The sequence below is a fragment of the Eptatretus burgeri genome, chromosome 6, assembly GCF_056783735.1.
Source record: "Eptatretus burgeri isolate ZD-2024b chromosome 6, Ebu_testis_v1, whole genome shotgun sequence".
Classification (NCBI taxonomy): Eukaryota; Metazoa; Chordata; class Myxini; order Myxiniformes; family Myxinidae; genus Eptatretus; species Eptatretus burgeri.
The window spans coordinates 3,320,540-3,347,390 of NC_140966.1; the positions used below are offsets into that span (position 1 = coordinate 3,320,540).

The 26,851-nt window shown below is 45.3% G+C and overlaps 1 protein-coding gene across 1 annotated transcript in view; it reads right to left on the reverse strand.

The window, feature by feature from the left end:
• LOC147024132 (phospholipid-transporting ATPase ABCA1-like) overlaps positions 1 to 26,851 on the reverse strand; it is a 315,313-nt gene that overhangs the window by 993 nt on the left and 287,469 nt on the right. Inside the window, exon 49 of the mRNA XM_085883724.1 lies at positions 1 to 387. This exon is cut by the window's left edge and continues 993 nt beyond it. Coding sequence (XP_085739850.1) covers positions 306 to 387 — 82 coding nt within the window. The 3' untranslated portion in view covers positions 1 to 305. The remainder of the gene's footprint in view (positions 388 to 26,851) is intronic.

The window sequence follows — 26,851 nt, forward strand, 5'->3', positions numbered from 1 at the left end:
AAACTCGAACATCATGGCATACCTAATTAAACATCCTAATTACCCTTTGAATGCATACCCCCCCCCCTCAAACGTAACACTGCCCCCTCCTCTGGTACCGCAGCTCCTGCAAGGTATATCACAGGCGCTACCGTACCAGCCTTAACACTTACTGACTCACACCTAATTAACCTAACGAAATAAAGTAGGAGGGGCAATGGGCAGCGAGTCGTAGCTAACTTACCTATCCTGCTTAATGTACTACGCCCTTATGGCCTTATCCTCGCCTAAACAATCATTCGTTTTTTTGTATTTTTTTTTTAAATTCATTTTATCACATGAGAACACTGAGCGAAGTTGCACTCCATCTTCTGGATCATCGCTCTTGCCCAGCACTCTTCCAGTGATCTGGGGAGGGGAAACAAAAGGTTCCACAAAAACACAACACTTATACTTTACATTCCTACTCTAAGCCTTAACGACACTATTCACAGGATATTTACACTTGACCGCCTCCCCCAGTGGATGCTAATAGACCCAGCGTTACCTGGGGAGCCAATTTTCAAATTTGCTTGCCCCAAAATTATGCGGACATCATGCCCTTGCTGCACATGTCAAGTTGAGCGGGATCGAGTGGGACTCGCACATCTTCACAACACTCACACCATGGTCATCATCACATTTCTAGGTCATGGTCCTCATTTTAATCATGCAGGCTGAATCCCGTCATGGCCGTGGGGTGGGTTACCACAAGATGATGGGGGCATCTCAGGTGCAACCATGCCCACAGGTAAGCTTTAGTCCAACCCGGACGTTTCTCCGCCCCGCTCCCTTTGATTCCCTCCCCCCTGGTAGCCATCAGCTCTCATCCCGTACAACACACTGGAAGGGGTCTCACTCGCTCCTCTGGCCTTCCTGGGTCGCCAAGGTCCTACCCGCCTTGTTCTCCCAACCAGACCCTCTCCCAGTTGGCTCCAGACACTGTCACCATTAGCCACCAGGGGTGAGTCTCCTTGAAGGGGGTCGCAATTCACGCTCACCGTGAGCTTCAGCAATCCCTGTGGACAAGCACATCATCCCCACCCACAAAACCCACATGACTCCCCCACCCCATCGGCCTTACATGTGACACCTGCATTTCTAACACTTCGCCGACCATGACCTTCCCTGTTACCACACCATGCCCAATAAAAAACAATGTGTGCACCATACATTTCACTTCTTCACTTAAAACAACTCACACAGCACTTCTCACCCGATCCACGCACCAGCCATTGGACAGCCACTCGTGCCCGCTTTGTTTCCAATTACCCACTGTCCCGATTGTCACTCTAAAACCCAGCAGAACTCACAAACCCTCACCTTCAGCACATGGGGCAGGAGGCTGCCCGGGCCCAAGCTCCCGCACAGAAGCGGCCAATCTTCCCCTCACACGCTCTATCCAATCCGGAATATCCCGACCCATGTAAGAGCTCAAACGGTCACAATGGACGATCTGTGGGAGTGCGTGGCGGCCCATCTGGATTTTAAAAACTATATCGGTTACCTGTCGGAGTATCACACCGGGGCCCTTCCAGGGGGGGGTGAGTTTAGGGCACACACCCTTCCTCCTCTGTGGCCGGAAGAGCCAAATGAGGTCTCCAGGGAGGAATCGGGGGGCGTGTGTCCGAGAGTCATACCTCAATTTAGTACGCGAGGAAGCCAAACCTATTCGCTCCCTCGCAAAATCATGAGCTTTCTCTATGCTCTTACGCATTTTGGAAGCATAACCCTCCGCCGAGGTCCATGTTGGGGTTTCAGGTGTCACGCCCAGCCACAAATCAACAGGGACCCGCATCTCCCGACCAAACATCAGCAAGGCAGAGGTGCAGCGCGTGGCCTCATGCTGCACAGTCCTGTTAGCCATCAGGACAAAGGGGAGATGTTCGTCCCAGTCCTGCTGATTCTGGGAAGTAAAGAGAGCTAACTGGGTAAGCAGAGTTTTATTAAACCTCTCCACCATCCCATCCGACTGTGGCCTTAGAGGAGTGGTCCGAGTCTTGTGAATTTGGAGGAGCTCGCACACTGAACGTAGGAGTTCGGACTCGAAGTTCCGGCCCTGGTCTGTGTGCAGCTCCCTCGGAGTTCCAAAACGGGTGAAGAACCCCTCCACTAGTGCTTGGGCAACCAGCCGTGCTTCCTGATTGGGCAATGCATAGGCCTCCGGCCATCTGGTAAAGTAGTCCATTGCCACCAGAATATACTTGTTGCCTCGGTGGGTGGTGGGTAGGGGCCCGACCACATCAACCGCTACCCTCTCAAGTGGTGCTCCTACATTATAAATTTGGAGGGGGGCCTTACGTGCGCATGGTGGTGTTTTCTTCCCCCGGCAGAGGTCACACCAACGTACCCATTTTTGGATGTTGCTGCCCGAGTTCACCCAATAGAATCTCTGCCTCAATTTCGCTAGTGTTTTGGTTACACCTAAGTGTCCCATCGTTCGTGTTCCATGTACAAGTCCCATCACCTGTTCTCTCAATTTCGAAGGTACCACCAACAACCAGGAAGCATTTCCACTCGTTGGTAATTCCCACTCCCGGTACAAAATGCCATCCTTCAGCTGGAGCATCTGCCATTGTGCCCAATACGCCTTCACCTGCGCCCCAAGCGAAGCAATTTCTTCCCACGCAGGCCGTTTTCCACCCTCTAGCCAATTACAGAGGTGGCCCAAAACAGGGTCCTCCTTCTGTTCCTTTTTCCAATCGACACTACCAAATTCAGGAGGTGGTTGTGGCAGAGTCCGACGGGTTACTCTGGCGGCACATAGGCATGCATCAATTTGTTCCTGCCCAATCAAATCCCTATTCTCTTGACGTTCACAAAATTTGCATTGGTGCTGCCAACAAGGTCGCCGAGAGAGAGCATCTGCGTTGGCATGTGTTTTGCCGGGCCGATGTTGCACAACAAAATTGTACTGCTGCAGTTTCTCAAGCCACCTTGCAATTTGGCCCTCCGGCTCCTTGAACCGAAGAAGCCATTGCAAGGAGGCATGATCAACCCGGATCACAAACTCCCTCCCGTCCAGGTAAGGATGAAAGTGTCCAACTGCAGACAGAAAGGCCAATAATTCTTTGCGAGTGATGCAATAATTTCGCTCGGGCTTTGACAGAGCCCTACTATAATAGGCAATCACTCGTTCGACACCTTGTTGGACTTGAGACAGGACCGCCCCCAATCCTCCCTGACTAGCATCCGTGTCAAGGATGAACTGGCCAGTCTCGGCCGGATACGCCAAAACTGGGGCTTCTATCAGACGTTGTTTTAGGTGATTGAATGCTTTGGTGCAGTTTTCTGACCACACAAATTTAGCTCCCTTCTCTGTCAATTGGTGCAATGGTCTTGCAATACTTGCAAAATTTTCCACAAATTTCCTATAGTAAGAACAGAGGCCCAAAAATCCTCTGACCTATCTTACATTTCTGGGGGTGGGCCACTCTTTTACTGCCACTGCCTTCATTGGGTCTGTGGCCACACCGCTCTCATTCACCATGTGACCCAGATAAACGACCTCTTTCCTAAAAATTTCGCATTTCCCAGGGTTCAGTTTTAACCCGGCCCCCCTCAATCGCCTGAAAACCTCCACCAAATTTTTGGCAGCCTGCTCAAATGTGGGAGCGTGGACAAGAACGTCGTCTAAATAGATCAGGCATGTTTGCCACGGCAGCCCAATCAAAACGCGTTCCATCAGACGTTCAAATGTGGCGGGGGAATTGCACAATCCGAAAGGCATGACGACAAACTGCCAGAGGCCCTTCCCTGTGGTAAATGCTGTTTTCTCTCTCCCTTGTTTGTCCATTTCCACCTGCCAGTAGCCACTCTTCAAATCCAATGTAGTGAACCATTTTGAGCCGGAAATGGCATCGAGTGTATCATCAATACGTGGCAGGGGATACGAGTCTTTGAGCCTCACTTGATTGAGTTGGCGATAATCCACACAGAACCGAATGGTCCCATCCTTCTTTCTCACCAACACAATGGGTGACACCCAAGGACTTACCGTGGGCTCAATAATTCCAGCCTCCTTCATCTTTTCCACCTGTTTTTCAGCCTCATCCCTCTTTGCAAGAGGTAGACGTCGTGCAGGCTGTCGAACAGGTCGAGCCTCGCCAGTGTCGATTTGGTGCCTGACTAGACTCGTGCGTCCAAAATCCTCGGGAGAGAGAGAGAATACATCCACATTAGCACCAACCAAATTGTGCAATGACCTTACCTGGTCCACTGTTAACCCCTGTTCTGCTCGGTTTACCATGTCCCTTACTCCCTCTGGCCAATTTGTTTTTCCAAAATTTTGCACCGACTCCGGCTGACCTGGCGAGTCTGTGGTTCCGTCCCCTCCGGTGATCTCCACTACACTGCTACACTTTGCTATAACAGCTCCGCCCCTCACTGTGTGAGGGCTGTCAGACAGGTTGAGCAACCGAACCACTACCATGGGCTGATGTGTATCCACGAGTGTACGACCCACCATCAATCCTGCAGTTTCCCCCGAGCTCCACAGCTCCACCATCCCGAGCTGGCCCACGTGATTGGTCCTTGCCGATATCCGGGCCAACACCACGGTCTCAGACCTGGGGGCCACGGTCACGGTGCGCGACATCTCCAGTCGCGCCCCCTGCGCCTCCTCGACTTCCCCCAGTCCCTCCAACCGTAGCTTTTCAGTCCCTAGCCACATGTGACCCCACCCCAGGTCTAGTTGGCAGTCATGTTCCACAAGGAAACTCAACCCCAGAAGGCATCGGTCACACACTTCTGCCACCCACACCACCGCATCGACCTCTAGGCTGCCCAACTCCATCCTCACAACCCCACGACCCATTATCGGCGTCGTTGCTCCTGTAGCTAGTTGGAGACTGTGTCCTGCTAGTCTATCGATTTTGTCCCAACCTCCCACACTTTGGTCCAACACTAGCGGGCTAATAACGGTATCACTTGCACCCGTGTCCACCACTGCTTCACAAAACTCTCCCTCTATCTTTACCCTTACCCGCAAATTCCCCACACCAATTTTCCCACAATTCACTATTTTCACCAAGGGAGGGCACTTCGCCACAATCTCACCAGCCAAGCATGGCCCTGTATGCTCAGCCCGATCTAGTTTCCCCGACCCCCGACAGTGATCTCTGGACTCGACCTAGGTAAGGGCATCTCGGATAGACATGGCGGTTCAGCAGGAGGATTCACCCTCTCTGAGTCTAAAAGTCTATTGGAGGGTCCCTCCATCACCGGGTACCGGCAATATCGTTGCATGTGTCCTCTTCGCCCGCACCGGAAACAACTCCCCATAAAAGGCCCCCGTGAGTATCGGTGAAATGTCTCTTCCGGTTCCAGACCCCCTCGGCCATAATCAAATTGCTCTATTGGCTGGGCTGGACCCCGCCGCTTTGGCGCACTAACTACCGGATTACCCTTTATCAAACTCGACAGTTTCTGGCAAATTTCCTGAAACATTTGGGTAATGCCAATTTCTCCCAGCCCCTCTCCTTGATCCTGGATCTCCGCCTGTCGGACCGTCACCGATGGCCTCTCGGGCACCCGACCCGGCCGCCTCCACAAAGCCAGCCTAGCTGTGCACTCAGCCGCTCGGTGAACGGTGGGTGGATCCTGTAGCTCCACTTGCGCTCGGACCTCAGGGTCCGGAAGAGCAGCTAAAAATTTCTCTAGTGCCAGTCTGTCCCACACCTCCACTGTAAGGTCCCGATACGCGATCCTGACTGATTGGTAAATGTCCTGTGCCAGCTCCTGCACTCTCACCCGGCTTTAATCTGCAGTGCTGAAGCTGAGCCCGCACCAGATCACAGTTTGCCGCGAACCCAAACCGACGGCTCAACGCCTCGGAAATGTGGGAGCTGGTCAACATCCCCTCCGCGATCACGTTTAACACATCTGTGGCTGGTCCCCGCAACGTTGCCACCAAATTCCCTGTACGTTCCCGCTCATTCCACCCGTTTAGTCGGGAAATGCACTCAAATTGCGTCAGAAAAGCTTCAACGCTCCCTGACCTGTCAAAATTTACCAGGGGGATCACTTTTACGGTGGCCCGCTTCTCAGTTGCTCCCTTGTCCGAATCCAGCCCAGGGATCAAACACCCTTGTGGCTGCGTATCCAATTTCGGAGCCCACTGTGGCCAAAAATGTTTTGTAGTGAGGATCTCATGGGTCAATTTTGCCTCCTGTTCCAAACGTTGAATGGACCGATTCACCTCTTCCCGCAGGATCTTCTGGGCCCGCACAACCTCCTCCAAGGCTCCGTCGCGAGTTTGTAGCTGCTCCTCAACCAACCCGGACACTCTACTTACAAAAGACAGCTCTACCAGGCCTTTATCCAAGACTTCATCTTGGCTCATAATTTTATCTTGTTCATCCAAACGAGCCTCCAATCCTTTTACCTCCTCCGCTAAATTCATCCCTTGCTTCCTCAGCTCTCCCCACTCTTCAACTTGCAGCTGCATACGAGCATCCACACAGGCACGATGACGTTCCAGGCTTTCATCCACTTTATCAACCCGAATGTTCGTTGCATCAATTTTATCTACCAATTTTTTCCGTATATTTTCCCCCTCCAATGTAATTTCTACCTTTGTTTCCTCCAATCTATCCTCAAATTTATTTTGTATTTCCCCCAATTTAACATCCACACACTCCTACATCTCAGTTTTCATTTTCTCCATCTTTTCCCCCAATTCATCCCTCATTAAATCAATCCGTGCACCCAACTGTACCCCCATTACCCCCAATTGATCTGTCATTTCTGCCATTTGTGCCCCCTGTGCCGTCATTTTTGCCCCCTGTGCTGTAATTGCACTCATTAAACGTTCCAACATTGTCCAGATCGTCATCGTGCCGGTTTCCGGTGCTGCCGGCTCCGTTACGGGCGATGAAGCACGGTCCACGCTCGGAATGGGGGAGGTTCCAACCCTACCCCCGTCTCTCCCCTCTTCCCCCGACTCGCTGCCAGACACGTGGCCTTCCTCCTCAAACATCTGCACATCCGCCATGGTGCAGAAGTCCCGTTTGCCGCCAATTAATTTAAATTTGAAAAATCCCGCCAAAATTTTCCCGCGCTCGCGCGCTTTTCTGCAGTAATTTTATATTCCAATTCGTGGCGAGATTTTAATCTTGGTATATTCTCCCGATACCAAATATAATTTAGATGGGTTCGAACATCCCACTCCTGACACCAATGTGACGTCCACGGGACTTGAACAGTCCCGCCAACGTAGAATGAGCCGAAACGATGGAGGCGGTTTGTTTATTTATAACCCAAACATGGCGGTTCTAATCGCTCTACCGCAAACGGGACGAGGAAGGTGGCACGAGTCACTTTTCACTGAGTTGATGATGTTTATTCGTTTTTACTATTAACCAGAAATAACAAGACTCGGCAAGAAGAGGGATCCGGGGCGATTCGACGGGATGGTGTGGGATCGGGCGTGGGGAAAAACACAGACAATTCCAATGAATATACAGTTCTCAATCCCTCTAAGGCGCCAAACACACACACACACACACACACACACACACACACACACACACACACACACACACACACACAATGTAGCTATTTCTGGTGGTCAGGCTAGACCGTGGTGTGGACGCAACTGTCCCTGGATCGGCGTCGGACGAGCTGGCCTTGCCCTCGTCAGGGGGGGCAGGAGAAACCGTGGTGCTGTCGACCTCCTGGTCTTGGCCCAAGTCCGCTAACAGCCACCAGGGAACCAGTTCTGGCGCCAAATTGTGAGCAGGAGAGGGAGGCAGGTCCGCCCGCCGTTCGACCCCGTACTCCGAATCAGCAGAACCCCAGAGCCAACCAAGGTGAGGAACGAGGCTCAGCAAGGCTCCAAGACACGATAAAGAACACGATCGAATCAGCACAACAACAAGGATGCTCCCCGCGCAACAACCTCCCCACCAAAAAAAAACGATCTTTTGGTTGTAATCTTCTTCCTCTTCCTTTTCGACCCCGAACAGAACCTTTTTATCCTTGGTCCTCGTCACTTCAATCGAACCGTTTATTGGCCCACCGCCATCGCCTTCCGCCAATCGTGATCACGGGGTGGAGCCATCCGCTGCACTGTCCTGTGACGTCACGGCCAGTCTTCAGAGAATACCAAAAGGGGTTTACGCAGACACACTTACCCTATCCCGTGTCCCTATCTAATTACGTGACATTTATCATTTACCCCTTGAAGAAATGAACATTTACTCGACAACTTATCACCACTGAATTGCTACTTATTACATCGAGATCCTGGTAAACTCGAACAGCATGGCATACCTAATTAAACATCCTAATTACCCTTTGAATGCATACCCCCCCCCCCTCAAACGTAACAATAATGTGGCATGAGGTGTTTTTAATCATGTGGCAGTGAAGTGTTTTTAATAATGTTGCACTGAGGTGTTTTTAATAATGTGGCAGTGAGGTGTTTTTAATAATGTGGCAGTGAGGTGTTTTTAATAATGTGGGAGTGAGGTGTTTTTAATAATGTGGGAGTGAGGTGTATTTAATACCATGGCAGTGAGGTGTTTTTAATGATGTGGCAATGAGGTGCATTTAATACCATGGCAGTGAGGTGTTTTTAATAAAGTGGCAGTAAGGTGTCTTAATAATGTGGCAGTGAGGTGTTTTTAACACCATGGCATTGAGGTGTTTTATAATGTGGCAGTGAGGTGCTTTTAGTAATGTGGCAGTGAGGTGTTTTTAATACCATGGCAGTGAGTTGTTTTTAATTATGTGGCAGTGTGGTGTTTTTAAAAATGTGGCAGTGAGGTGTTTTTATTACCATGGCAGTGAGGTGTTTTTAATACCATGGCAGTGAGGTGTTTTTAATACCATGGCAGTGAGGTGTTTTTAATATCATGGCAGTGAGGTGCTTTTAACAATGTGGCAGTGAGATGTTTTTAATAATGTGGCAGTGAGGTATTTTAAAAAATGTGGCAGTGAGGTGTTTTTAATAATGTGGCAGTGAGGTGTTTTTAATACCATGGCAGTGAGGTGTTTTTAATACCATGGCAGTGAGGTGTTTTAATACCATGGCAGTGAAGTGTTTTTTCCATGGCAGTGAGGTGTTTTTAATAATGTGGCAGTGAGGTGTTTTTAATACCATGGCAGTGGGGTGTTTTTAATACCATGGCAGTGAGGTGTTTCTTAATCATGTGGAGGTGAGATGTTTTAATACCATGGCAGTGAGGTGTTTTTAATACCATGGCAGTGAGGTGTTTTTAATACCATGGCAGTGAGGTCTTTTTTTCCCAAGGCAGTGAGATGTTTTTAATCATGTGGCAGTGAAGTGTTTTTAATAATGTTGCACTGAGGTGTTTTTAATAATGTGGCAGAGGTGTTTTTCATAATGTTGCAGTGAAGTGCTTTTAATAATGTTGCACTGAGGTGTTTTTAATAATGTGGCAGAGGTGTTTTTCATAATGTTGCAGTAAGGTGTTTTTATACTGTGGCAGTGAGGTGTTTTTAATACCATGGCAGTGAGGTGTTTTTAATAATGTGGCATTGAGGTGTTTTTAATAATGTGGCAGTGAGGTGTTTTTATACTGTGGAAGTGAGGTGTTTTTAATAATGTGGCAGTGAGGTGTTTTTAATAATGTGGCAGTGAGGTGTTTTTAATACCGTCGCAGTGAGGTGTTTTTCATCATGGGCAGTGAGGTATTTTTAATAATGTGGCAGTGAGGTATTTTTAATAATGTGGAAGTGAGGTATTTTTAATAATGTGGCAGTGAGGTGTTTTTAATCATGTGGCAGTGAGGTTTATTTTATTACATGGCAGTGAGGTATATTTAATACCATGTCATTGAGGTGTTTTTAATAATGTGGCAGTGAGGTGTTTTTAATACCGTGGCAGTGAGGTGCTTTTAATACCATGGCAGTGAGGTGTTTTTAATAATGTGGCAGTGAGGTGTTTTTAATTATGTGGAAGTGAGGTGTTTTTAATAATGTTGCAGTGAGGGGTTTTTAATACCATGGCAGTGAGGCGTTTTTAATACCATGGCAGTGATGTGTTTTTAATACCGTGGCAGTGAGGTGTTTTTAATACCATGGCAGTGAGGTGTTTTTAATACCATGGCGGTGAGATGTTTTTAATACCATGGCAGTGAAGTCTTTTTATACCATGGCAGTGAGATGTTTTTAACACCATGGTAGTGAGGTGTTTTTAGTACAATGACAGTGAGGTGTTTTTAATACCATGACAGTGAGGTGTTTATAATAATGTGGCAGTGAGGTGTTTTTAATAATGTTGCAATGAGGTGTTTTTAATAATGTGGAAGTGAGATGCTTTTTATAATGTGGAAGTGAAGTGTTTTAATAATGTGGCAGTGAGGTGTTTTTAATACCGTGGAAGTGAGGTGTTTTTAATAATGTGGAAGTGAGGTGTTTTTAATACCATGGCAGTGAAGTCTTTTTATACCATGGCAGTGAGATGTTTTTAATACCATGGTAGTGAGGTGTTTTTAGTACAATAACAGTGAGGTGTTTTTAATACCATGGCAGTGAGATGTTTTTAATACCATGGTAGTGAGGTGTTTTTAATACCATGGCAGTGAGGTGTTTTTAATAATGTGGCAGTGAGGGGTTTTTAATACCATGGCAGTGAGGTCTTTTGATACCATGGAAGTGAGGTGTTTTTAATACCATGGCAGTGAGGTCTTTTGATACCATGGAAGTGAGGTGTTTTTAGTACAATGACAGTGAGGTGTTTTTAATAATGTGACAGTGAGGTGTTTTTAACAATGTTACAGTGAGGTGTTTTTTATAATGTTGCAGTGAGGTGTTTTTTATAATGTGGAAGTGAGGTGTTTTAATAATGTGGAAGTGAGGTGTTTTTAATACCATGGCAGTGAGGGGTTTTTAATAATGTGGTAGTGAGGTGTTTTTAATACCATGGCAGTGAGGTGTTTTTAATACCATGGCAGTGAGGTGTTTTTAATACCATGGCAGTGAGGGGTTTTTAATAATGTGGCAGTGAGATGTTTTTTAATCATGGAGCAGTGAGGTGTTTTTAATACCATGGCATGGAGGTGTTTTTAATCCCATGGCAGAGGTGTTTTTAAAAATGTGGCAGTGAGGTGTTTCTTAATCATGGAGCAGAGAGGTGTTTTTAATACTGTGGCAGTGAGGTGTTTTTAATACCATGGCAGTGAGGGGTTTTTAATAATGTGGCAGTGAGGTGTTTTTAATACCATGGCAGTGAGGTGTTTTTAATACCATGGCAGTGAGGTGTTTTTCCTAATGTGGCAGTGAGGTGTTTTTAATACCCTGGCAGTGAGGGGTTTTTAATAATGTGGTGGTGAGGTGTTTTCAATAATGTCGTAGTGAGGTGTTTTCAATAATGTGGTAGTGAGGTGTTTTTAATACCATGGAAGTGAGGTGTTTTTCATACCATGGCAGTGAGGTGTTTTTAATAATGTGGCAGTGAGGTGTTTTTAATACCGTGGCAGTGAGGTGTTTTTCATACCATGGCAGTGAGGTGTTTTTAATAATGTGGCAGTGAGGTGTTTTTAATACCGTGGCAGTGAGGTGTTTTTCATACCATGGCAGTGAGGTGTTTTTCATAATGTGGCAGTGAGGTGTTTTTAATACCATGGCAGTGAGGTGTTTTTAATACCGTAGCAGTGAGGTGTTTTTAATAATGTGGAAGTGAGGTGTTTTTAATAATGTGGAAGTGAGGTGTTTTTAATACCATGGCAGTGAAGTCTTTTTATACCATGGCAGTGAGGTGTTTTTAATACCGTGGTAGTGAGGTGTTTTTAGTACAATAACAGTGAGGTGTTTTTAATACCATGGCAGTGAGATGTTTTTAATACCATGGCAGTGAGGTGTTTTTAATACCATGGCAGTGAGGGGTTTTTAATAATGTGGCAGTGAGGTGTTTTTAATACCATGGCAGTGAGGTGTTTTTAATACCATGGCAGTGAGGTGTTTTTCCTAATGTGGCAGTGAGGTGTTTTTAATACCCTGGCAGTGAGGGGTTTTTAATAATGTGGTGGTGAGGTGTTTTCAATAATGTCGTAGTGAGGTGTTTTCAATAATGTGGTAGTGAGGTGTTTTTAATACCATGGAAGTGAGGTGTTTTTCATACCATGGCAGTGAGGTGTTTTTAATAATGTGGCAGTGAGGTGTTTTTAATACCGTGGCAGTGAGGTGTTTTTCATACCATGGCAGTGAGGTGTTTTTAATAATGTGGCAGTGAGGTGTTTTTAATACCGTGGCAGTGAGGTGTTTTTCATACCATGGCAGTGAGGTGTTTTTCATAATGTGGCAGTGAGGTGTTTTTAATACCATGGCAGTGAGGTGTTTTTAATACCGTAGCAGTGAGGTGTTTTTAATAATGTGGAAGTGAGGTGTTTTTAATAATGTGGAAGTGAGGTGTTTTTAATACCATGGCAGTGAAGTCTTTTTATACCATGGCAGTGAGATGTTTTTAATACCATGGTAGTGAGGTGTTTTTAGTACAATAACAGTGAGGTGTTTTTAATACCATGGCAGTGAGATGTTTTTAATACCATGGCAGTGAGGTGTTTTTAATACCGTGGCAGTGAGGTGTTTTTAATAATGTGGCAGTGAGGTGTTTTTAATCATGTGGCAATGAGGTTTATTTAAATCCATGGCAGTGAGGTATATTTAATACCATGTCATTGAGGTGTTTTTAATAATGTGGAAGTGAGGTGTTTTAATCATGTGGCAGTGAGGTGCTTTTAGTCATGTGGCAGTGAGGTGTTCTTAATACCATGGCAGTGAGGTGTTTTTCATACCATGGCAGTGAGGTGTTTTTAATACCATGGCAGTGAGGTGTTTTTAATAATGTGGAAGTGAGGTGTTTTAATCATGTGGCAGTGAGGTGCTTTTAGTCATGTGGCAGTGAGGTGTTCTTAATACCATGGCAGTGAGGTGTTTTTCATACCATGGCAGTGAGGTGTTTTTAATACCATGGCAGTGAGGTGTTTTTAATACCGTGGCAGTGAGCTGTTTTTAATAATGTGGCAGTGAGGTGTTTTTATACCATGGCAGTGAGGTGTTTTTCATAATGTGGAAGTGAGGTGTTTTTAATAATGTGGCAGTGAGGTGTTTTTAATACCATGGCAGTGAGGTGTTTTTAATACCATGGCAGTGAGGTGTTTTTAATACCATGGCAGTGAGGTGTTTTTAATACCATGGCAGTGAGGTGTTTTTAATAATGTGGCAGTGAGGGGTTTTTAATACCATGCCAGTGAGGTGTTTTTAATAATGTGGCAGTGAGGGGTTTTTAATACCATGGCAGTGAGGGGTTTTTAACACCATGGCAGTGAGGTGTTTTTAATACCGTAGCAGTGAGGTGTTTTTAATAATGTGGAAGTGAGGTGTTTTTAATAATGTGGAAGTGAGGTGTTTTTAATACCATGGCAGTGAAGTCTTTTTATACCATGGCAGTGAGATGTTTTTAATACCATGGTAGTGAGGTGTTTTTAGTACAATAACAGTGAGGTGTTTTTAATACCATGGCAGTGAGATGTTTTTAATACCATGGTAGTGAGGTGTTTTTAATACCATGGCAGTGAGGTGTTTTTAATAATGTGGCAGTGAGGGGTTTTTAATACCATGGCAGTGAGGTGTTTTTAATACCATGGCAGTGAGGTGTTTTTAATACCATGACAGTGAGGTGTTTTTAATAATGTCGCAGTGAGGTGTTTTTAATAATGTTGCAGTGAGGTGTTTTTAATAATGTTGCAGTGAGGTGTTTTTAATAATGTGGAAGTGAGGTGTTTTTTATAATGTGGAAGTGAGGTGTTTTAATAATATGGCAGTGAGGTGTTTTTAATACCATGGCAGTGAGGCGTTTTTCATACCGTAGCAGTGAGGTGTTTTTAATAATGTGGAGGTGAGGTGTTTTTAATAATGTGAAAGTGAGGTGTTTTTAATACCATGGCAGTGAAGTCTTTTTATACCATGGCAGTGAGATGTTTTTAATACCATGGCAGTGAGGTGTTTTTAATACCATGGCAGTGAGATGTTTTTAGTACAATAACAGTGAGGTGTTTTTAATACCATGTCAGTGAGATGTTTTTAATACCGTGGCAGTGAGGTGTTTTTCATAATGTGGCAGTGAGGTGTTTTTAATAATGTGGCAGTGAGGTGTTTTTAATACCATGGCAGTGAGGTGCTTTTAATACCGTGGAAGTGAGGTGTTTTTAATACCATGGCAATGAGGTGTTTTTAATAATGTGGCAGTGAGGGGTTTTTAATACCATGGCAGTGAGGTGTTTTTAATACCATGGCAGTGAGGTGTTTTTAGTACAATAACAGTGAGGTGTTTTTAATACCATGGCAGTGAGATGTTTTAAAAACCATGGTAGTGAGGTGTTTTTAAAACCATGGCAGTGAGGTGTTTTTAATAATGTGGCAGTGAGGTGTTTTTAATACCATGGCAGTGAGGTGTTTTTAATACCGTAGCAGTGAGGTGTTTTTAATGTGGAAGTGAGGTGTTTTTAATAATGTGGAAGTGAGGTGTTTTTAATACCATGGCAGTGAAGTCTTTTTATACCATGGCAGTGAGATGTTTTTAATACCATGGTAGTGAGGTGTTTTTAGTACAATAACAGTGAGGTGTTTTTAATACCATGGCAGTGAGATGTTTTTAATACCATGGTAGTGAGGTGTTTTTAATACCATGGCAGTGAGGTGTTTTTAATAATGTGGCAGTGAGGGGTTTTTAATACCATGGCAGTGAGGTGTTTTTAATACCATGGCAGTGAGGTGTTTTTAATACCATGATAGTGAGGTGTTTTTAATAATGTGGAAGTGAGGTGTTTTTAATAATGTTGCAGTGAGGTGTTTTTAATAATGTGGAAGTGAGGTGTTTTTTATAATGTGGAAGTGAGGTGTTTTAATAATATGGCAGTGAGGTGTTTTTAATACCATGGCAGTGAGGTCTTTTTCATACCGTAGCAGTGAGGTGTTTTTAATAATGTGGAAGTGAGGTGTTTTTAATACCATGGCAGTGAAGTCTTTTTATACCATGGCAGTGAGATGTTTTTAATACCATGGTAGTGAGGTGTTTTTAGCACAATAACTGTGAGGTGTTTTTAATACCATGGCAGTGAGATGTTTTTAATACCATGGTAGTGAGGTGTTTTTAGTACAACAGTGAGGTGTTTTTAATACCATGGCAGTGAGATGTTTTTAATACCATGGCAGTGAGATGTTTTTAATACCATGGCAGTGAAGTGTTTTTAATACCATGGCAGTGAGATGTTTTTAGTACAATAACAGTGAGGTGTTTTTAATACCATGTCAGTGAGATGTTTTTAATACCGTGGCAGTGAGGTGTTTTTCATAATGTGGCAGTGAGGTGTTTTTAATAATGTGGCAGTGAGGTGTTTTTAATACCATGGCAGTGAGGTGCTTTTAATACCGTGGAAGTGAGGTGTTTTTAATACCATGGCAATGAGGTGTTTTTAATAATGTGGCAGTGAGGGGTTTTTAATACCATGGCAGTGAGGTGTTTTTAATACCATGGCAGTGAGGTGTTTTTAGTACAATAACAGTGAGGTGTTTTTAATACCATGGCAGTGAGATGTTTTTAATACCATGGTAGTGAGGTGTTTTTAATACCATGGCAGTGAGGTGTTTTTAATAATGTGGCAGTGAGGTGTTTTTAATACCATGGCAGTGAGGTGTTTTTAATACCGTAGCAGTGAGGTGTTTTTAATGTGGAAGTGAGGTGTTTTTAATAATGTGGAAGTGAGGTGTTTTTAATACCATGGCAGTGAAGTCTTTTTATACCATGGCAGTGAGATGTTTTTAATACCATGGTAGTGAGGTGTTTTTAGTACAATAACAGTGAGGTGTTTTTAATACCATGGCAGTGAGATGTTTTTAATACCATGGTAGTGAGGTGTTTTTAATACCATGGCAGTGAGGTGTTTTTAATAATGTGGCAGTGAGGGGTTTTTAATACCATGGCAGTGAGGTGTTTTTAATACCATGGCAGTGAGGTGTTTTTAATACCATGATAGTGAGGTGTTTTTAATAATGTGGAAGTGAGGTGTTTTTAATAATGTTGCAGTGAGGTGTTTTTAATAATGTGGAAGTGAGGTGTTTTTTATAATGTGGAAGTGAGGTGTTTTAATAATATGGCAGTGAGGTGTTTTTAATACCATGGCAGTGAGGTCTTTTTCATACCGTAGCAGTGAGGTGTTTTTAATAATGTGGAAGTGAGGTGTTTTTAATACCATGGCAGTGAAGTCTTTTTATACCATGGCAGTGAGATGTTTTTAATACCATGGTAGTGAGGTGTTTTTAGCACAATAACTGTGAGGTGTTTTTAATACCATGGCAGTGAGATGTTTTTAATACCATGGTAGTGAGGTGTTTTTAGTACAACAGTGAGGTGTTTTTAATACCATGGCAGTGAGATGTTTTTAATACCATGGCAGTGAAGTGTTTTTAATACCATGGCAGTGAGGTGTTTTTAATACCATGGCAGTGAAGTCTTTTTATACCATAGCAGTGAGATGTTTTTAATACCATGGTAGTGAGGTGTTTTTAGTACAATGACAGTGAGGTGTTTTTAATACCATGACAGTGAGGTGTTTTTAATAATGTGGAAGTGAGGTGTTTTAATAATGTTGCAGTGACTTGTTTTTAATAATGTGGCAGTGAGGTGATTTTAATAATGTGGCAGTGAAGTGTTTTTTATCATGTGGCAGTGAGGTGTTTTTAATAATGTGGCAGTGAGGTGTTTTTAACAATGTTGCAGTGAGGTGTTTTTTATAATGTGGCAGTGAGGTGTTTTTTATAATGTGGAAGTGAGGTGTTTTTTATAATGTGGAAGTGAGGTGTTTTAATACTATGGCAGTGAGGTGTTTTTAATACCATGGCAGTGAGGTCTTTTTCACACCGTGGCAGTGAGGTGTTTGTAATACCATGGCAGTGAGGTGTTTTTAATAATGTGGCAGTGAGGGGTTTTTAATACCATGGAAGTGAGGTGTTTTTAATACCATGGCAGTGAGGTGTTTTTAATACCGTAGCAGTGAGGTGTTTTTAATAATGTGGAAGTGAGGTGTTTTTAATAATGTGGAAGTGAGGTGTTTTTAATACCATGGCAGTGAAGTCTTTTTATACCATGGCAGTGAGATGTTTTTAATACCATGGTAGTGAGGTGTTTTTAGTACAATAACAGTGAGGTGTTTTTAATACCATGGCAGTGAGATGTTTTTAATACCATGGCAGTGAGGTGTTTTTAATACCGTGGCAGTGAGGTGTTTTTAATAATGTGGAAGTGAGGTGTTTTTAATACCATGGCAGTGAAGTCTTTTTATACCATGGCAGTGAGATGTTTTTAATACCATGGTAGTGAGGTGTTTTTAGTACAATAACAGTGAGGTGTTTTTAATACCATGGCAGTGAGATGTTTTTAATACCATGGTAGTGAGGTGTTTTTAGTACAACAGTGAGGTGTTTTTAATACCATGGCAGTGAGATGTTTTTAATACCATGGCAGTGAGGTGTTTTTAATACCATGGCAGTGAGATGTTTTTAATACCATGGCAGTGAAGTGTTTTTAATACCATGGCAGTGAAGTGTTTTTAATACCATGGCAGTGAGGTGTTTTTAATACCATGGCAGTGAAGTGTTTTTAATACCATGGCAGTGAGATGTTTTTAATACCATGGCAGTGAAGTGTTTTTAATACCATGGCAGTGAAGTCTTTTTATACCATAGCAGTGAGATGTTTTTAATACCATGGTAGTGAGGTGTTTTTAGTACAATGACAGTGAGGTGTTTTTAATACCATGACAGTGAGGTGTTTTTAATAATGTGGAAGTGAGGTGTTTTTAATAATGTTGCAGTGAGGTGTTTTTAATAATGTGGCAGTGAGGTGATTTTAATAATGTGGCAGTGAGGTGTTTTTTATCATGTGGCAGTGAGGTGTTTTTAATAATGTGGCAGTGAGGTGTTTTTAACAATGTTGCAGTGAGGTGTTTTTTATAATGTGGCAGTGAGGTGTTTTTATAATGTGGAAGTGAGGTGTTTTTTATAATTTGAAAGTGAGGTGTTTTAATACTATGGCAGTGAGGTGTTTTTAATACCATGGCAGTGAGGTGTTTTTAATAATGTGGCAGTGAGGGGTTTTTAATACCATGGCAGTGAGGTGTTTTTAATACCATGGCAGTGAGGTGTTTTTAATACCATGGCAGTGAAGTCTTTTTATACCATGGCAGTGAGATGTTTTTAATACCATGGTAGTGAGGTGTTTTTAGTACAATAACAGTGAGGTGTTTTTAATACCATGGCAGTGAGATGTTTTTAATACCATGGTAGTGAGGTGTTTTTAATAATGTGGCAGTGAGGGGTTTTTAATACCATGGCAGTGAGGTGTTTTTAATACCATGGCAGTGAGGTGTTTTTAATACCATGACAGTGAGGTGTTTTTAATAATGTGGCAGTGAGGTGTTTTTAATAATGTTGCAGTGAGGTGTTTTTAATAATGTGGAAGTGAGGTGTTTTTTATAATGTGGAAGTGAGGTGTTTTAATAATATGGCAGTGAGGTGTTTTTAATACCATGGCAGTGAGGTCTTTTTCATACCGTAGCAGTGAGGTGTTTTTAATAATGTGGAAGTGAGGTGTTTTTAATACCATGGCAGTGAAGTCTTTTTATACCATGGCAGTGAGATGTTTTTAATACCATGGTAGTGAGGTGTTTTTAGTACAATAACAGTGAGGTGTTTTTAATACCATGGCAGTGAGATGTTTTTAATACCATGGTAGTGAGGTGTTTTTAGTACAACAGTGAGGTGTTTTTAATACCATGGCAGTGAGATGTTTTTAATACCATGGCAGTGAGGTGTTTTTATTACCATGGCAGTGAGATGTTTTTAATACCATGGCAGTGAAGTGTTTTTAATACCATGGCAGTGAGATGTTTTTAATACCATGGCAGTGAGGTGTTTTTAATACCATGGCAGTGAAGTCTTTTGTACCATCGCAGTGAGATGTTTTTAATACCATGGTAGTGAGGTGTTTTTAGTACAATGACAGTGAGGTGTTTTTAATACCATGACAGTGAGGTGTTTTTAATAATGTGGAAGTGAGGTGTTTTTAATAATGTTGCAGTGAGGTGTTTTTAATAATGTGGCAGTGAGGTGATTTTAACAATGTTGCAGTGAGGTGTTTTTTATCATGTGGCAGTGAGGTGTTTTTAATAATGTGGCAGTGAGGTGTTTTTAATAATGTGGCAGTGAGGTGTTTTTTATAATGTGGTAGTGAGGTGTTTTTTATAATGTGGAAGTGAGGTGTTTTTTATCATGTGGAAGTGAGGTGTTTTAATACTATGGCAGTGAGGTGTTTTTAATACCATGGCAGTGAGGTCTTTTTCACACCGTGGCAGTGAGGTGTTTTTAATAATGTGGAAGTGAGGTGTTTTAATAACATGGCAGTGAGGTGTTTTTTATAATGTGGAAGTGAGGTGTTTTAATAACATGGCAGTGAGGTGTTTTTTATAATGTGGAAGTGAGATGTTTTTAATAATGTGGCAGTGAGGTGTTTTTAATAACATGGCAGTGAGGTGTTTTTAATAATGTGGCAGTGAGGTGTTTTTTTATAATGTGGAAGTGAGGTGTTTTAATAATATGGCGGTGAGGTGTTTTTAATACCATGGCAGTGATGTCTTTTTCATACCGTGGCAGTGAGGTGTTTTTAATAATGTGGCAGTGAGGTGTTTTTAATACCATGGCAGTGAGGTCTTTTTCATACCGAGGCAGTGAGGTGTTTTTAATAATGTGGCAGTGAGGTGTTTTTAATAATGTGGCAGTGAGGTGTTTTTAATAATGTGGCAGTGAGGTGTTTTTTATAATGTGGCAGTGAGGTGTTTTTAATAATGTGGCAGTGAGGTGATTTTAATAATGTGGCAGTGAGGTGTTTTTTATCATGTGGCAGTGAGGTGTTTTTTATAATGTGGAAGTGAGGTGTTTTAATACTATGGCAGTGAGGTGTTTTTAATACCATGGCAGTGAGGTCTTTTTCATACCGTGGCAGTGAGGTGTTTTTAATAATGTGGCAGTGAGGTGTTTTTAATAATGTGGCAGTGAGGTGTTTTTTATAATGTGGAAGTGAGGTGTTTTTTATAATGTGGAAGTGAGGTGTTTTTAATAACATGGCAGTGAGGTGTTTTTAATAATGTGGTAGTGAGGTGTTTTTAATAACATGGCAGTGAGGTGTTTTTAATAAAGTGGCAGTGAGGTGTTTTTTATAATGTGGCAGTGCGGTGTTTTTTATAATGTGGAAGTGAGGTGTTTTTAGTACAATGACTGTGAGGTGTTTTTAATACCATGACAGTGAGGTCTTTTTTATACCGTGGCAGTGAGGTGTTTTTAATAATGTGGCAGTGAGGTGTTTTTAATACCATGGCAGCGAGGTGTTTTCAATAATAATGTGGCAGTGAGGTGTTTTTAATAATGTGGCAGTGAGGTGTTTTTAATAATGTGGCAGTGAGGTGTTTTTAATAATGTGGCAGTGAGGTGTTTGTAATAATGTGGAAGTGAGGTGTTTTTAATAATGTGGCAGTGAGGTGTTTTTAATAATGTGGCAGTGAGGGGTTTGTAATAATGTGGCAGTGAGGTGTTTTTAATAATGTGGAAGTGAGGTGTTTTTAATAATGTGGAAGTGAGGTGTTTTTAATAATGTGGCAGTGAGGTGTTTTTTTAGCTCGCCTGTCCGAAGAACAAAGAGCGACAGCAATACCCCCGGCATGAGCGTCAGCGTGAAAATGTTGAAGTTTTTAGTTGAATGAAAGAATGTTGCCGAGGAAAAATGGGGGCGGGTTTCAGAGGTCGTGAAAGAATGTTGCCGAGGAAAAATGGGGGCGGGTTTCAGAGGTCGTGAAAGAATGTTGCCGACGAAAAATGGGGGCGGGCTTCAGAGCCCGGAAAAGAATGTTGCCGAGGAAAAATGGGGGGGGTTTCAGAGCTCGTGAAAGAATGTCGCAGAGGAAAAATGGGGGCGGGTTTCAGAGGTCGTGAAAGAATGTTGCCGAGGAAAAATGGGGGCGGGCTTCAGAGCTCGTGAAAGAATGTTGCCGAGGGAAAATGGGGGCAGGCTTCAGAGCTCTTGAAAGAATGTTGCCGAGGGAAAATGGGGGCAGGCTTCAGAGCTCTTGAAAGAATGTTGCTGAGGGAAAATGGGGGCAGGCTTCAGAGCTCGTGAAAGAATGTTGCTGAGGGAAAATGGGGGCAGGCTTCAGAGCTCTTGAAAGAATGTTGCTGAGGAAAAATGGGGGCGGGCTTCAGAGCTAGTGAAAGATTGTTGCCGAGGAAAAATGGGGGCGGGCTTCAGTGCTAGTGAAAGAATGTTGCCGAGGGAAAATGGGGGCAGGCTTCAGAGCTCTTGAAAGAATGTTGCTGAGGAAAAATGGGGGCGGGCTTCAGAGCTAGTGAAAGATTGTTGCCGAGGAAAAATGGGGGCGGGCTTCCGAGCTCGTGAAAGAATGTTGCCGAAGAAAAATGGGGGCGGGCTTCAGAACTCGTAAAAGGATGTTGCCGTGGAAAAATGGGGGGGCTTCAGAGCTCGTGGAAGAATGTTGCTGGGGAAAAATGGGGGGGGCTTCAGAGCTCGTGGAAGAATGTTGCTGGGGAAAAATGGGGCGGGCTTCAGAGCCCGGAAAAGAATGTTGCCAAGGAAAAATGGGGGGTTTCAGAGCTCGTGAAAGAATGTTGCCGAGGAAAAATGGGGGGGGGGGTTTCAGAGCTCGTGAAAGAATGTCGCCGAGGAAAAATGGGGGCGGGCTTCAGAGCTCGTGAAAGAATGTTGCCGAGGGAAAATGGGGGCGGACTTCAGAGCTCGTGAAAGAATGTTGCCGAGGAAAAATGGGGGGGGGCTTCAGAGCTAGTGAAAGAATGTTGCTGAGGAAAAATGGGGGCGGGCTTCAGAGCTCGTGAAAGAATGTTGCCGAGGGAAAATGGGGGCAGGCTTCAGAGCTCTTGAAAGAATGTTGCCGAGGGAAAATGGGGGCGGGCTTCAGAGCTCGTGAAAGAATGTTGCCGAGGAAAAATGGGGGCGGGCTAAAGAGCTCGTGAAAGAATGTTGCCGAGGGAAAATGGGGGCGGGCTTCAGAGCTTGTGAAAGAATGTTGCCGAGGAAAAATCGGGGGGGGGGCTTCAGAGCTCATGAAAAAATGTTGCTGAGGAAAAATGGGGGCGGGCTTCAGAGCTAGTGAAAGAATGTTGCCGAGGAAAAATGGGGGCGGGCTTCCGAGCTCGTGAAAGAATGTTGCCGAAGAAAAATGGGGGCGGGCTTCAGAGCTCGTGAAAGAATGTTGCCGAAGAAAAATGGGGGCCCGCTTCAGAACTCGTAAAAGGATGTTGCCGAGGAAAAATGGGGGGGGGGCTTCAGAGGTCATGAAAGAATGTTGCCGACGAAAAATGGGGGCGGGCTTCAGAGCACGGAAAAGAATGTTGCCGAGGAAAAATGGGGAGTTTTCAGAGCTCGTGAAAGAATGTTGCCGAGGAAAAATGGGGGGGGGGGTTTCAGAGCTTGTGAAAGAATGTTGCCGAGGAAAAATGGGGGCGGGCTTCAGAGCTCGTGAAAGAATGTTGCCGAGGGAAAATGGGGGCAGGCTTCAGAGCTCTTGAAAGAATGTTGCCGAGGGAAAATGGGGGCGGGCTTCAGAGCTCGTGAAAGAATGTTGCCGAGGAAAAATGGGGCGGGCTAAAGAGCTCGTGAAAGAATGTTGCCGAGGAAAAATGGGGGCGGGCTTCAGAGCTTGTGAAAGAATGTTGCCGAGGAAAAATGGGGGCGGGCTTCAGAGCTCATGAAAAAATGTTGCTGAGGAAAAATGGGGGCGGGCTTCAGAGCTAGTGAAAGAATGTTGCCGAGGAAAAATGGGGGCGGGCTTCCGAGCTCGTGAAAGAATGTTGCCGAAGAAAAATGGGGGCGGGCTTCAGAGCTCGTGAAAGAATGTTGCCGAAGAAAAATGGGGGCGGGCTTCAGAACTCGTAAAAGGATGTTGCCGAGGAAAAATGGGGGGGCTTCAGAGCTCGTGGAAGAATGTTGCTGGGGAAAAATGGGGGTGGGCTTCAGAGCTCGTGAAAGAATGTTGCCGACGAAAAATGGGGCGGGCTTCCGAGCTCGTGAAAGAATGTTGCCGAGGAAAAATGGGGGCGGGCTTCAGAGCTCGTGAAAGAATGTTGCCGAGGAAAAATGGGGGCGGGCTTCCGAGCTCGTGAAAGAATGTTGCCGAAGAAAAATGGGGGGGGGGCTTCAGAGCTCATGAAAGAATGTTGCTGAAGAAAAATGGGGGCGGGCTTCAGAGCTCGTGAAAGAATGTTGCCGAAGAAAAATGGGGATGGGCTTCACAACTCGTAAAAGGATGTTGCCGAGGAAAAATGGGGGGGGGCTTCAGAGCTCGTGGAAGAATGTTGCTGGGGAAAAATGGGGGCGGGCTTCAGAGCTCGTGAAAGAATGTTGCCGACGAAAAATGGGGGGGGGCTTCCGAGCTCGTGAAAGAATGTTGCCGAGGAAAAATGGGGGCGGGCTTCAGAGCTCGTGAAAGAATGTAGCCGAGCCAAATGGGGGCGGGCTTCAGAGCTCGTGAAAGAATGTTGACGAGGAAAAATGGGGGCGGGCTTCAGAGCTCGTGAAAGAATGTTGCCGAGGGAAAATGGGGGCGGGCTTCAGAGCTCGTGAAAGAATGTTGCCGAGGGAAAATGGGGGCGGGCTTCAGAGCTCGTGAAAGAATGTTGCCGAGGGAAAATGGGGGCGGGCTTCAGAGCTCGTGAAAGAATGTTGCCGAGGAAAAATGGGGGCGGGCTAAAGAGCTCGTGAAAGAATGTTGCCGAGGGAAAATGTGGGCGGGCTTCCGAGCTCGTGAAAGAATGTTGCCGAAGAAAAATGGGGAGGGGGCTTCAGAGCTCATGAAAGAATGTTGCCGACGAAAAATGGGGGCGGGCTTCAGAGCCCGGAAAAGAATGTTGCCGAGGAAAAATGGGGGGGTTTCAGAGCTCTTGAAAGAATGTTGCCGAGGAAAAATGGGGGGCGGTTTCAGAGCTTGTGAAAGAATGTTGCCGAGGAAAAATGGGGGCGGGCTTCAGAGCTCGTGAAAGAATGTTGCCGAGGGAAAATGGGGGCAGGCTTCAGAGCTCTTGAAAGAATGTTGCCGAGGGAAAATGGGGGCGGGCTTCAGAGCTCGTGAAAGAATGTTGCCGAGGAAAAATGGGGGCGGGCTAAAGAGCTCGTGAAAGAATGTTGCCGAGGGAAAATGGGGGCGGGCTTCAGAGCTTGTGAAAGAATGTTGCCGAGGAAAAATGGGGGCGGGCTTCAAAGCTCATGAAAAAATGTTGCTGAAGAAAAATGGGGGCGGGCTTCAGAGCTCGTGAAAGAATGTTGCCGAAAAAAATGGGGGTGGGCTTCAGAACTCGTAAAAGGATGGTGCCGAGGAAAAATGGGGGGCTTCAGAGCTCGTGGAAGAATGTTGCTGGGGAAAAATGGGGGCGGGCTTCAGAGCTCGTGAAAGAATGTTGCCGACGAAAAATGGGGGGGACTTCCGAGCTCGTGAAAGAATGTTGCCGAGGAAAAATGGGGGCGGGCTTCAGAGCTCGTGAAAGAATGTAGCCGAGCCAAATGGGGGCGGGCTTCAGAGCTCGTGAAAGAATGTTGACGAGGAAAAATGGGGGCGGGCTTCAGAGCTCGTGAAAGAATGTTGCCGAGGAAAAATGGGGGCGGGCTTCAGAGCTCGTGAAAGAATGTTGCCGAGGGAAAATGGGGGCGGGCTTCAGAGCTCGTGAAAGAATGTTGCCGAGGGAAAATGGGGGCGGGCTTCAGAGCTCGTGAAAGAATGTTGCCGAGGAAAAATGGGGGCGGGCTAAAGAGCTCGTGAAAGAATGTTGCCGAGGGAAAATGTGGGCGGGCTTCAGAGCTTGTGAAAGAATGTTGCCGAGGAAAAAGCGGGGGGGGGGCTTCAGAGCTCATGAAAAAATGTTGCTGAGGAAAAATGGGGGCGGGCTTCAGAGCTAGTGAAAGAATGTTGCCGAGGAAAATGGGGGCGGGCTTCAGAGCTCGTGAAAGAATGTTGCCGAAGAAAAATGGGGCGGGCTTCAGAACTCGTAAAAGGATGTTGCCGAGGAAAAATGGGGGGGGCTTCAGAGCTCGTGGAAGAATTTTGCTGGGGAAAAATGGGGGGCTTCAGAGCTCGTGGAAGAATGTTGCTGGGGAAAAATGGGGCGGGCTTCAGAGCCCGGAAAAGAATGTTGCCGAGGAAAAATGGGGGGTTTCAGAGCTCGTGAAAGAATGTTGCCGAGGAAAAATGGGGGGTTTCAGAGCTTGTGAAAGAATGTTGCCGAGGAAAAATGGGGGGGCTTCAGAGCTCGTGAAAGAATGTTGCCGAAGAAAAATGGGGGCGGACTTCAGAGCTCGTGAAAGAATGTTGCCGAGGAAAAATGGGGGGGGCTTCAGAACTCCTGAAAGAATGTTGCTGAGGAAAAATGGGGGCGGGCTTCAGAGCTCGTGAAAGAATGTTGCCGACGAAAAATGGGGGCGGGCTTCAGAGCCCGGAAAAGAATGTTGCCGAGGAAAAATGGGGGGGGTTTCAGAGCTCGTGAAACAATGTTGCCGAGGAAAAATGGGGGCGGGCTTCAGAGCTCGTGAAAGAATGTTGCCGAGGGAAAATGGGGGCAGGCTTCAGAGCTCTTGAAAGAATGTTGCCGAGGGAAAATGGGGGCGGGCTTCAGAGCTCGTGAAAGAATGTTGCCGAAGAAAAATGGGGGCGGACTTCAGAGCTCGTGAAAGAATGTTGCCGAGGAAAAATGGGGGTGGGGCTTCAGACCTAGTGAAAGAATGTTGCCGAGGAAAAATGGGGGGGGCTTCAGAGCCCGGAAAAGAATGTTGCCGAGGAAAAATGGGGGTTTCAGAGCTCGTGAAAGAATGTTGCCGAGGAAAAATGGGGGGGGGGGGTTTCAGAGCTCGTGAAAGAATGTTGCCGAGGAAAAATGGGGCGGGCTTCAGAGCTCGTGAAAGAATGTTGCCGAGGGAAAATGGGGGCGGGCTTCAGAGCTCGTGAAAGAATGTTGCCGAGGAAAAATGGGGGCGGGCTAAAGAGCTCGTGAAAGAATGTTGCCGAGGAAAAATGGGGGCGGGCTTCAGAGCTTGTGAAAGAATGTTGCCGAGGAAAAATCGGGGGGGGCTTCAGAGCTCATGAAAAAATGTTGCTGAGGAAAAATGGGGCGGGCTTCAGAGCTAGTGAAAGAATGTTGCCGAGGAAAAATGGGGCGGGCTTCCGAGCTCGTGAAAGAATGTTGCCGAAGAAAAATGGGGGCGGGCTTCAGAACTCGTAAAAGGATGTTGCCGAGGAAAAATGGGGGGGGGCTTCAGAGCTCGTGAAAGAATGTTGCCGAGGAAAAATGGGGCGGGCTTCAGAGCTCGTGAAAGAATGTTGCCGAGCCAAATGGGGGCGGGCTTCAGAGCTCGTGAAAGAATGTTGCCGAGGAAAAATGGGGGCGGGCTTCAGAGCTCGTGAAAGAATGTTGCCGAGGGAAAATGGGGGCTGTCTTCAGAGCTCGTGAAAGAATGTTGGGAGGAAAATGGGGGCGGGCTTCAGAGCTCCTGAAAGAATGTTGCCGAGGGAAAATGGGGGCGGGCTTCAGAGCTCGTGAAAGAATGTTGCCGAGGAAAAATGGGGGCGGGCCAAGAGCTCGTGAAAGAATGTTGCCGAGGAAAAATGGGGGCAGGCTTCAGAGCTCGTGAAAGAATGTTGCCGAGGAAAAATGGGGGCGGGCTTCAGAGCTAGTGAAAGAATGTTGCCGAGGAAAAATGGGGGGGGCTTCAGAGCTCGTGAAAGAATGTTGCCGAGGAAAAATG